Source organism: Lithobates pipiens, unplaced genomic scaffold, assembly GCF_037356315.1.
Source record: "Lithobates pipiens isolate NorthernLeopardFrog02 unplaced genomic scaffold, aLitPip1_a1.2 Scaffold_23, whole genome shotgun sequence".
Lineage (NCBI taxonomy): Eukaryota > Metazoa > Chordata > Amphibia > Anura > Ranidae > Lithobates > Lithobates pipiens.
Window position 1 is genome coordinate 87948249 of NW_027507785.1, and position 12581 is coordinate 87960829.

General features: G+C 40.8%; 1 protein-coding gene across 1 annotated transcript in view; it reads right to left on the reverse strand.

The window, feature by feature from the left end:
• TMF1 (TATA element modulatory factor 1) overlaps positions 1 to 12581 on the reverse strand; it is a 59928-nt gene that overhangs the window by 16593 nt on the left and 30754 nt on the right. Inside the window, exons 5-9 of the mRNA XM_077451979.1 lie at positions 11346 to 11451; positions 10392 to 10534; positions 7109 to 7275; positions 3626 to 3782; positions 2418 to 2510 (exon numbers count right to left, since the gene is read on the reverse strand). Coding sequence (XP_077308105.1) covers positions 2418 to 2510; positions 3626 to 3782; positions 7109 to 7275; positions 10392 to 10534; positions 11346 to 11451 — 666 coding nt within the window. The remainder of the gene's footprint in view (positions 1 to 2417; positions 2511 to 3625; positions 3783 to 7108; positions 7276 to 10391; positions 10535 to 11345; positions 11452 to 12581) is intronic.

Sequence of the window (12581 nt, forward strand, 5' to 3'; positions counted from 1 at the left end):
GCAAAATAAAAAGCAGCAGAAAAGGCAACCATCACACAGTGGGGAACATAATGATTTCCCCACTGCTGATTTTGTATGTTTGCCCACTTACAAAGAAATGAAGGGTCTATAATTTTTATCATAGGTGTATTTTAAATGATAGCGACAGAATGTCAACCAAAAATCCAGAAAAAAAAAGAAAACCACGATACAAATGTTATAAAATGGTGTTGCAGTTCAGTGAGTAAAATAACTAGTTGATCACCTACCAACCAACAATAATTCTAGCTTTCACAGACTGGCTGCACAGATTAATTCTTAAGAAGGTGCTCCTAATAAAACTCGTTATGTGTGTAAAAGACACCTGTCTACAGAATCCCTTTTTTCCATCCAAACCTGACCATCATGGGCAAGACCCAAAGAGCGGTCAAAGAATGTCAGGGACAAGATTGTAGACCTGCACAAGGTTGAAATGGGCTACAAGACCATCAGCAAGAAGCTTGATGAGAAGGAGACAACTGTTGGAGCCTATATTTCGCAAATGAAAGAAATACAAAATAACCATCAATCGCCCTCGGTCTGGAGCTCCATGCAAGATTTGCGCCTCATGGGGTAAGGATGATAATGAGTGAGGGACAGCCCAAAACTACACGGGAGGAGGTTGTGAATGATCTCAAGGCAGTTGGGTCCACAGTCACCAAAAAACAACTGGTAACAATATGCTGCCATGGATTGAAATTCTGCAGCACCTGCAAGGTCTTCCTCCTCAAGAAGGCACACGTACAGGCCCCCTCTGAAGTTTGCCAATGAACATCTAAATGATTCAGAGAGGCATTGGATGAAAATGCTGTGGTCAAATGAGACCAAAATTCAGCTCTTTGGCATTAACTCAATTCGCCATGTTTATAGGAAGAAACATGCTGACTATGACCCTAAGAACACCATTCCTACAGTCAAGCACGGAGGTGGATACATTATGCTTTGGGGCCGTTTCTCTGCTAAAGGTAAGACTGACTGTGATGCATTGAGAGGCCAATGGACAGGGCCATGTATTATAAAATCTTGGATGAGAACCTTCTTCCCTCAGCCAGAACACTGAAGGTGGGTCGTGGATGGGTCTTCCAGCATGGTAATGACCCAAAATATACCACCAAGGCAAAAAAGGAGGGGCTCAAGAAGAAGCCGTTAAGGTTTTGGAGTGACCCAGCCAGTCTCCAGACCTTAATCCTATAGAACATTTATGGAGGGAGCTGAAAAGTTGAGCTACCAAGCGATAGCCACGAAACCTTAAGGATTTAGAGAATATCTGTAAAGAAGAGTGGATTAAAACCCCTCCTGAGATGTGTGCAAACCTGGTCATCAACTACAAGAAATGTTTTATCTCTAAGCTTGTCAACAAGGGTTCCTCCACCAAGTACCAAGTCATGTTTTGCTTGGAGGATCAAATACTTATTTTACTCACTTAACTGCAACTCAATTTATAACAATTGTTTCGTGTTTTATCTGGATTTCTGGTTGATGTTCTTTTTTTTCCATCATTTAAAATATACCGATAATAGAAATTATAGACCCCTTTTTTTTGTAAGTGTGAAAACTTACAAAATCTGCAGGGGATCAAATAATTATTTGCCACACTGTATATTGTGTTATATTTATAAAGTACATATGTTGTGAAAACACTGGAAATCAGTCAGTTGAAGGTAAAGGTAATTCTGGATGGAACCATTTTTTTTTTTACTGGCTGCCAATAGAAAAAAATAATTCCAGTCAATGGAGAAAGAAGGGATAAAGGAAGCTAAAGTGCACATAGATTTTTATACAGAGCTTCACAGCTGCTATCTAGGGATTGCTAGAAAGCTGGGGAATGAGAGAGGGATCAAAGAGCATACAACAGCCTCTATGTACATGTAGAGGAGATAGCAAGTGGGATGACATGCTCTACTTTAAAAAGGGGTGCTCAACTTTTAAACTGACCTAGTTACTTATATATAATAAAAAAAATAAAAAAAAAACCTTCTTAATCCCTCATATAAAAGAATAAGTTGTATACTAGCCAGTCTGATGCTCAGCAAGTGAATTCTCAACCCTGGGTGCTGCTGCTATTAAACACTTCTGGGTGTGTTGAATAGTGTGCCCTCCGCTGGGCACTGTGGTTCCTTTTTCTGACACTTAAGCAAATATAGGGCAAAACAATACACATTGCCGAGCGGTGACATGCTTAATCGACAGGCCTAAAGGTATTTGATAGCAGCAGTGCCCAGAGCAAAGAATTTACTAGTTCACCCCCAGTCTGGTTACTATACAACTTGTTCTTTTACAGAAACCAGGAGATGTTGGAGATTTTTTTTTAAACTAGGGACTGAGCGGTTTTAAAATGAAAAAGTAAGCTGTGCAGAGAAAGACATTTTTGTATATTTTATAAGCATATTGCAGATCACCTGTTGCAGTTCTGCAATTTCTTGCCGCAGATAATCCTCCTTTCTCGCGGCCTGTTGCTCCACTCTTTGAAGTGCAATCCTCAGATCAGTCACCTAATAACATATGACAAATACGATTTCAGGCTAAAAGATGAAGAAAAGGGAAGAAATACCAACTAGAAAATGCATACACAATGACTAAAACGTTAGACCAACTATTGACCAATGTTAGTTACTGTTTACTGTTCTTCCTCTGACATAAGCCAAGTCTGTTCTTTCCATATGGGCACAATCCTGAACATAAATGATCCAAGCAAACATGTTTTTGAAAAGATGTTTCACAAGAAATATCTTTCAATTTCCAGATTGTGTCTGCAAATCCATCTGCCATCTGATGTTTATAAGTGGGTTAACCCCGACTACCCTAACATTCCATAGCACAATGCTCATGCTGAGGATAGCTTAGTAAAATGGTGATCATGAACCAATCAGCATTGGTCACATTATGTGATCACAATATCCTAGGGCCATTTAACACTGGCAATCCCTCTACTGGTAAGAATTTGTCAGCAGCAGGATTACCTTGAAGAACGCAGCAAGTGAGCGAAAATACGCACCTGCCTGCTTGCGTCGCTCCTTCACCAGCTGGAGAAACAAGGCAGCACTCTCACCAGCTATGCAAGTTATGCAGTATTTTTGGCAGCAAGGAAGCGACACCTCACTGAAGAAGCCAGAGAGGGAACAATACATACAAAGCAGGTATGTGTCCATCATGATATTTCTAGTGATCTTGTTGCTGGGGGTTTGGAACTAGTGGCAGGATTGCTAAGGTGCCTTAGTGCTCACATTGCATGGTTAACAAACAAGTTGACTTCTCTCAAGTTGAAATAACACAGTGCCTCAAAGAGAGGGGCACTAACATAAGCAAATCAAAAGATTCTGGCTTTTAAAGTAAATAAAAACCTGTTAAAGAAAAAAAAAAAAAAAAAAGAATAGGACCAAAAGTTTGAATTGTAGTTTTGACTTTATTGGCTACTAAACTTGGCCTGGACATCTAGGCATGGATGACCCTCAGTCACGAAAGGATTAAATGTTAACCGTGCGTTTACAGAAACTTTGGTTTTGCATATCTGAATTTATTCAACAGCCTCATGGGAAAACCGATAATGGGAAAGAAATGTGTCCAAAAAAGATTAAAAAACTAATAATGTGACTATTAGATTACTCACCTGCATGGACAATGCCTCCTGATGTTTCTGCGACTCCTCCTTGGCTCTCTCTAGTGCAAAACACATTTCTTCTTTTGCTTTGATCTCGCAGCTTAACGCCACTTCCTGAGCCGCGCTGGCTTTTGTAGCATTGGCCTTGTGCAACTCAGCAAGCTCTCTGGAAGAGTAAAAAGAGGTACACTTTCGAGATCAATATAGTCAGCAGATAAGCAGGACTATGAAGCACCCGTCTGTTAGAAGCTGAAAATAAATCCATCCCAGACTCTCAGCAGTGCAAGGTCCATAAAGACCTGGATGAGCGAGTCGATGATGTCCCCCTAAGGGCGCAGAGGTTGATTTACCAAAACTGGAGAGTGCAAAGTCTGGTGCAGCTCTGCATAGAAATCAATGTACTACCAGTTTTTTTTTTCTTGTCAAAGCTTAATTATACAAGCTGAAGTTAGAAGCTGATCGGCCACCATGCACAGCTGCACCAGATTTTTCACTCTCCAGTTTTAGTACATCAACCCCTATGTGTGGCTACTTGATTGAATGTCAGCAACTGTACAGCAAGGATACTGATTATACACCTCGATATACAGAGAGCCAGGAGAATCTACAAATCTGTTAATCTGTTGTACCAACTAGAAGAATTCTCTATTTTTGTTTTGTTGGCCATGCAAAATTTGGAACCCACCCACCCCCCAGTTTCTTCCTGGTCAATAATGGTCACGAGGACAAATAAGCCTCACCCACATGACATAAAATTTGTATTTTCTCACCCAGAATCCACAGCTGCTGCATACAGCCACCAATAGAAATTAGAGGACGAGGCTTTGCACGGATATATGTTGGTACATGCTTTATCAAGCGCACAGGCATACACTATTAATGCAGACAGTATGCATCCAGAGGTGTACATCTGTACACAGGTTTACACAAGTACTGGGGTATACCTGTGTAGAGCCACATCTTGTAATTGATTTTTATGGACAGCTGTATGCAACAGATGTGGATCTTGGACATGGAAGTATGCCAGAATTTAAGTCATATGCCCCCAGTCACCCTTTGTGTACGCAGCCGTAGTGTTTCCCACTCGATCCAAAAACAACACAAACATTCTGGCTTTAAATAAACTTTAAAAAACATCCATGATTTTGTAGGACAGCATATCAAACAAATACAATAAAAACTGAGCAAAATAAATACTAATACAGTACTACAGTGTCCCTCTCTTAACAATATATAAAAAAAGACCCAATAGGAGGATCTAGAATGGACAACCCCACCCCAGAAGTGGGACTTTAAAGGCACTTAATAGTAGTACAATGGAGTATTTGATAAAATAAATTTATTGATAGAAAATTAAAAATCAAAACATGGAATAAACAAGGCCTAGACAACTGGAAGTACATAGGAATAGAAATACAGATACAATGGTATCCTTCATCCAACGCTTTCAGAGCCGGTTGTCCTCCCTTTCAGCAAGGTTTAAACAGGATATCAGTAATGTCTATTCCAGTCATGTACATGTAACAATTCCATGTTATATTTGAAATAAAACACTGTCACGTAGAGTGTCTGGAAACCCTGCTTTGTGGCTGCTTCGAGATGGAGTATTGGAAGTGAAAAATATAACAAAATAGGGTGAAAGAGGGGGCCCTAAGATAAAGGTGCCCCTGCAGGGAAAGATTAAGAACACCGAGGCCAGATAGACGGCGTTATGTAAGGTAACACCAAGCCCATGGAGCTCCAATCTGGATTAGCCAGGCACCAAAGTGAACTAATTGAAGGCTGGTGTCCCAAATAGAAGTGACCACCTCATCGCCTCTGTGAGCCTCAGAGGTGGTCACTTCTACCTAAGACAGAAGCCTTCAATTAGTTCACTTTGGTGGCTGGCCAATCCAGGTTGGAGCTCCATGGGCTTGGTGTTACCTTACATAAAACTCTGTCTGTCTAACCTATCAAGGTATATAATCCGTATCCTTGCTTTACAGTTGCTGACATTAAGTGCTCATGGTCTTTCCCTGCAGGGGCGCCTTTATCCGAGGGCCCCCTCTTTTACCCCATTTTGTTTTCTTATTCCCTCCCAATACTCCATCTCGAAGCAGCCGCAAAGTGGGCAGGATTTCCAGACTCTATGAGACAATGTTTTATTTTAAATATAACATGGAATTCGCTACATGTACATAACTTAAATAGATATTACCGATATCCTGTTTAAACCCTGATGAAAGAGACGACAATCAGCTCTGAAACACGTCAGGTGGATACCTGTATTTCTATTCCTATGTAGTTCCAATTGTCTAGGCCATGTATAAACCATGTTTTCAGTTAAAAAATTTTATCAATAAATTGTGTTTTTTCAAATACTCCAGTGTACTACTATTGAGTGCCTTTAAAGCCTCACACCTAGGGGTTTCTCCATTCCAGGTGGTGGTTTCATACCTTCTTCTAAATATGTTGTCCAAATGTTTCCCCTCTCTGTCTTCTCTGAGAAAACTGAGGAGCATTATGTGAATAACAGGCTTCCTTGACTGCGATATCCCTTTTGTAAGACCGGTGGCGGTTATGCCCTGTTTGCCTGTGGCCACCGGTCTTGTCTGAGCCCTGCTGTAGTTCCTTACAGCGAGTGGCGACCCAATTCCGTACCCGCTCACTGTAGTGGGCAGACCCCGAAGTCTGAGACTACCGGTCAGAACCGTCTACAGATGTAACGTCAATAGTATGATAGCCAGGAGACTCCTGGTCTGCCCTTCCTTCCATGACCTCATATTGACTGACTGACAGGCTAAGAGTCTCCTCTCCTCTGTAGGCTCCCCATGCCTGTGATATGCAGCCTATATAAATGAGCACTATGCTCAGTGTAAGCGTCCCTCCTCACAGTCACATTCCATATTGGACTGAGGAGCAGTTACAGCCCTTTTAATATTAATGAATGCCTGCACAGCCAAGGTTCACAGGACACCTACACTGAACAGATTCCAATGATAAGTTATAATTTATAGATTTATTTTATAACTTTCCAATCTTGCCATGTTGGGCTGAGATGTGTGGGTGGCATTTTAGAGCATGTGGCCGAGTACACAAGCTCATTTAGTGCAATGATTATATGCTCAATGTACCCGCCCACATTCATGCCCATTCACTACAGTTCTCATTGTGATGGGAATTGTAGTTTCTCATAGCTGTAGAGTGAGAAGGCAGGATTTGACGTGTCCCTGGATTTACACCTTCTTCTAGGGTCGGCAGAAGCTGGCATTTGTTTTAATTGCAGTGATGACATCAATTTTTCTCCTAAATGGGGAGGTTTAATACATAAAATGCTAAAAGTATATAGGTATAGGTCAATGTACTTATTGTAGTTTTTATATGGTATCCCGGAGTTCTTCTTTAACTTTATTAAAAAAAAAATATAAAAAAAATTGCAGGCTGTTCCATTTGTTATAGATTGGTGTTGGTAACAGGAACCCAAAATAAAATGATTTTGTCTTGTTTCCTTACTTATAGGAACTGTCCAAAGCAGCTTGAAGGCTGCGGTTGTTCTCTTGAAATTCCTCCAGTTCAGACTGCAGTCTTCCCACGTCCTTCTCCTGCCTTTCCACCACACTGTTCAGCTTCCGGATGTTCTCCCGATGCTGCTTCTCCAGCTCCTCCTTACCGTCTAAAGTCTGCAATAAAGATACTTCTTAATGCCAAACACCAACACCACCACAAAGCTTCAAGCTAGAATTTCTCATGGGAATATGGTCAACCTTTTGAATCTACCATTTATATATAAAAAATATTATATATATATATATATATATATATATATATATATATATATATATATATATATATATAATGTTGTAAACCCTTAAAAAGAAAAAGAAACATACCTGCAAGACAAAGGCATAATGAGCTAGTATGCTTAGCATACTAGCTCATTACGAATTACTCACCTGAGATTGAAGCTACCGCAGCAGTCCTCATTCACCGCTCCGGCGGCCGACATCTCTCCGGGGGGTTACTTCTGGGTATCGCACCTATGACGCGGAGATTGGCCGGAGCTGCGATGTCGTCTCTTCCGCGCATGCGCACGGGAGCTGCTGGTAATGGCACAGTACAACTGAAGCAACGGCACATACCGGTGTGCCGATGACGTTGGCACATGCAAATACAGGGATATGTCCTAACCGTGCAGTTTTAAGAGATATCCAGTGTAGCTACAGGTAAGCCTAATTATAGGTTTGCCTGTTGTAAAAAGTGGTTGTAAAGGGTTTACAACCACTTTAAGCTCATTGTAGGCCTAACAGAAAATGCTAACTAGCCATGGATCTTTCTGTGTCAAGATTCAGGAGGGTAACAGAAGAACTTGTGAATTCCTTATATAAATGGTCTGCTACCCTGTTTGTGTCTATGTCTGGTGTGCCATCCATAGTGAGCTGACAACTCTGTCTCTGGGCAGGACTGATAATATCGCCTCATGCACACTGGAGGTTATAAAAATGGCAGTAGTATTAGCTGTAGAAAACTGTAGCTGTAGAATGAGTTTTGCAGTGTTTTTGCAGTAGGGTTTTAGCAAATCTAAACTCCCACAAAAGCCTTTGGTTCAAAAACACGCATGTCAAACAGCTGTTTTTTTTTTAGTATTTTTCGTCTTTTTTAGTTAGAGTGTTTTTAGAGCTCCCCATCCAACCCACTAGTTCTGGGGGTTTTTCCATCCAAAAAACGCCCCTGCCAAAAAAAAAAAAAAAAAAGAAACGCCGATACCAGCCTGTGTGTGTATGGACAGAATCTTCTGCCCTGCTCACGGTCACCATTTTAAAGGCTGCATCACTTATTCACAGAGTGTTGTGAATTAGAAACTACAAGCACCAACAACCTTTGGAGCTGTCGCTTTGCAGCTCAATAATAACAATAAACTTTATTTTATATAGCGCCTTTAAAGGTAGCTTCTCAAAGCCTTTTACAAGGAAAATACAAGAAATACACAGGATAACAAAAAAAAAAAAAAGAAGAAGAAGAGGGACAATTAAGTGAAAGCTCGTCTAAAGAAAAAAAGTTTTTAGATTTGGATTTGAATGAGTTTTGAGAAGATGACTCTCTGATGTTCTTTGGTAGTGAATTCCAGAGGTTTGGAGCATAGCAGGAGAAGGCTGTGTCTCCCATCAAGTGTAGGCGAGTAGGGGGGAGACACAGCAAACCAGAATTTGAGAAGCGGAGGATTCTGGCTGCAGAATTTTGAACATATTGAAGTCAATTAATTGTGAATTAAGGTACACCAGCAAGTAGAGCATTGCAGTACTCAAGTCGAGAGAACAAAAATTTATGGATCAGCTTTTTAGCTATAGTTTATGCTAGCATAGGATGCAGCCGAGTAATGGTTCTTGAGTGAAGTGTTCTGACAACATTTTTCACACGTGGATCAAGGTTAAATTAGCATGAAATATCACCCCTAGATTTTTCAATGAACTACCAGGGCATTGTCTTTTGCTGGCTCTGTGTAACTGCCTGTTCGTATATGGTACAAGAAGACAGATACACTGAGAAGTCTGCAGGAGTCCTGCATTGCACCTGCTGATCGTGGGCACAATGCTTTCCAGGTTCCTAGTTAAAAATAAATAAATAAATTTTTTACCTGCAAAAAGATGTGCATTTATTTTATGTTTATTTTATAAAAGATGAACTTATCCTTTTTGATGTGATGTTTGTCACTTCGAAAGGAGACAAGAGCTACAAGGACAAAGCAAACTGTGCTGCTACTGGAGTTTCCCCCTGCTGGGCTACAGAGCAACTCTTTCTTATGTCTTAGGGATGAGGAGGGGGTGTGTACAAAGAAAAGTGTAGCAGCATACTGCTGCGCATGAGTGGACTAGCTCTTTAGTGGCCATGTTGCCTTAGACAATGTGGAAAATTCTTTAGATGCCTTGCTGCCCTCTAGGACTGGGCTTGTCCTGACCGTACTGTAGAAAAGAAAAGAGGGCGCACTGGCCTAGTGTATTATCCCAAAAAAATTTATAACAATAAAATGGTTAAAATGTCTACTCACAGACATGAATGTAAAGATCGTTTAACAGGCCACATGCATGGATGGTCTTTCTCAGAACGCTTGGAACACCAAGCCAGGGTAGGGGGGACCAAATCCCCAAAGCGATGTTTAAGTGGCGCTTAACGACTGCTAGCAGGGCACTTTTAACCCCAAAAAAGGGGTTAAAAAAATCCTCTGTTGCTGCGCTTCTGAGGCGCTTCGGAAGGGCTGCCCATTCATTGCAATGGGCAGGGCATTTTGGGAGCTCTGTATACAGCATTCCTACACCACCCCAAAGATGCTGCTTGGAGAACTTTTCCGAACATCCCGCAAGCACACCGCCCAGGTATGAAAGCATCCATTGTAATGAATGGGAAGCAGTTTTCAGGCGCTATATCTAGCGCTAAAACGCCTGAAAACTGCCTCAGTGTGAAAGAGGTCTTACTGTATTGTCAACGCACTACAGAAAGTAAGGAATGGTCCTATACTCGGGGATCTTTAGATTTCAGTCACATCATGCAGCAGTCATTAATAGAAGGCCTTAGCACAATTCGCAGGTTTGTGCAGAACAGATATGTTTCTGTACTTCTGTAATTAGTTTTTACCAAACATGAGACAAAACATGGGCAAATGTGTATGTATTGTAGAGGTGCATGAAATAGGTACTTTTTTTTATTCTGTCCATAAAAAAAAAAAAAAAAAAAAGAAGAAGGACATGCCATTTCACTTGCTGAGAAGATTGTACACATACAAAAGGTCAGACTGATATAGTACCTGCTTTAACAGTTGCATTTCATCCTCCAGCTCCCGAATTTTCTTTGCCTGTTTTGTAACTGTGTGCTCATGCTCCTTTTCCTTCGATCGCAGCTTCTTGATAATATTGGAATTTTGCAGCTGTTGTTTAGAAAGCTTCTCCCCTGTCACAGCAGGAAATGTTCAGATGGTTAAGGATGAAAGCACTCTATCAGTTCTTGCTGCTAACTGATGTATGACTGCTGACATTTACAACTGTAAAAAAATCTCTTCTGAAATCAAGCGTTTGTTTTAACAGTACCAGAACTAGTGAAGTGACATTGTATTGCAAACACGGAGGAGGAAACCAATGCTGTGTGCTAAAAAGGCGACTCAACGTGTACTTATCACACACAATCATACAATAAAAACAGCCTGGGAAAAAAAAAGAAGGGCCCCTTAAAGAGACCCTGTTGCCAGACCACTTGATATGATTATATGTGCATTTAACATATTTTATACATGTTATTAGCCTGTAAAGTTCTCCCTTGTGTAGGCATTCAAAAGCCCTGAAGCTGCTGGGTGTCGCTATCTTATAGTTGATGTCAGAAGCCACAGCAGACGGAGTGAGACTAATATATTCCCATCCGCTGCACCTCTGGTGGCTACATAAAAGGTTATGTAGGGTGGAGGAGCTGGGCCAGCACAGGGAGTAATTAGGCACTCCCAGACAAGAGGTCTATAATGTGCAAGGAGATAATGGGCTATGCTTCAGAATTGACCCTCCTGGAGCAATTACATTTTCTAGCAAGTTTTATAGGCACACTGCATGTGAATAAAAGTAATTAGTTAGAAAGAAAAAGAAACAATGTAAGCATTTCATTATGCTTGATTTAAGAGACATAATAAAATCAATGGAGTAAATCCGATAACGAAAAATAAAAATGTATTCATGAAGATGTGTAAAGCTCTAAGGCTCCACTTTAATGTACTCACCTTCTTCCATGAGCCCTTTAATTTGCTCATCCTTCTCTCTCATTATCTCTGCTGTTTCGCTAGAGTTCAGCCGTGTGGCCAGCTCCTCCTTCACAGTTTTTACTTCCTGAGAATGAAATAAAACAAAATTTTGAAAACTATTGCTGATTGACAATTTTAATGTCTTTCTGCTGAGATGTAACCATTTGTTGGTTGTCCCTTCATTTTATAGTCCATCAAAATCAATATGCTCCTATTGGGATTGCTGTCAACCAGCACTCAAAGTTGATCTTAAGCTTTGAATGAAATTTAGTTTATTTGTACCTAGTTGGTGCAAATGATTTTTTTCACCAAGACATAAAGCGTCTCTCAGCGCTGTATGGACTGTATGTAGACTCAGTGCTGCGGAGCCATTCACAGGGAGATTTATATTTTCTGAATGAATATAAAGCTTCCTCTGATTGGACGAGGCAGACATAACAATTTCCACCCTGTCCAATCAGAGGAAGCTTTGTATTAGTTCAGAAAACACAAAGATGCCTGTGAATGGCTGCACAGTGCTGAGGCTACATACAGTGCTGAGAGCCCCTGCATGTCTACGACAAGGTCCATGCTAAAGCTGTACTGGAAACGCTGAAATCTGTGCGTGTTTTCCACACCACATTCAAGTCTCACGGGCCTTTGCTGTGAATGTCAATGCAATATTATTGACACCCCAAAAGGGAGGTAGCAAACGCAGTGCGTTTGCTGACACTGGATCCCACGGTACAAGCGTACCATACGATGCGGTTGCAGCGTGGCTCCAAAATTTCTGCATGCACAACTTTGGTGCAAAGCGATGCCATTTGAGCCTATTCAAAATGAAAATCAAATCGCACTGAATCGCATGCGGATGGAAAAGGTATGCGGTGTGGTTCCTGTACGATTCACATACGGTTCATAGTGTGAACAGAGGCTTCATGAAGTAAATACTTAATTTGGACCAGCCTGAGCCAAACAAACTATTTCAACTTTACTAAAAGCTGGAGATCAGCTTTAGGTTGCTTGTTAAAAAGAGATACAATTGTCATTGAGGCCTCTAACTGAAGGGGTAAAAACATAAAAATAAATTATATCTGCCCAGCTCCATAGTTCCTAGAGGGAAAGGGTATGTTTATTATTTAGAATCCATTATATAGGAGGGCTGTGCCAATAACCTGCCCTAAATGAATGTTATTATTTCATTTTTTCACCAAAAAAAAACACTTTTTTTTGCAA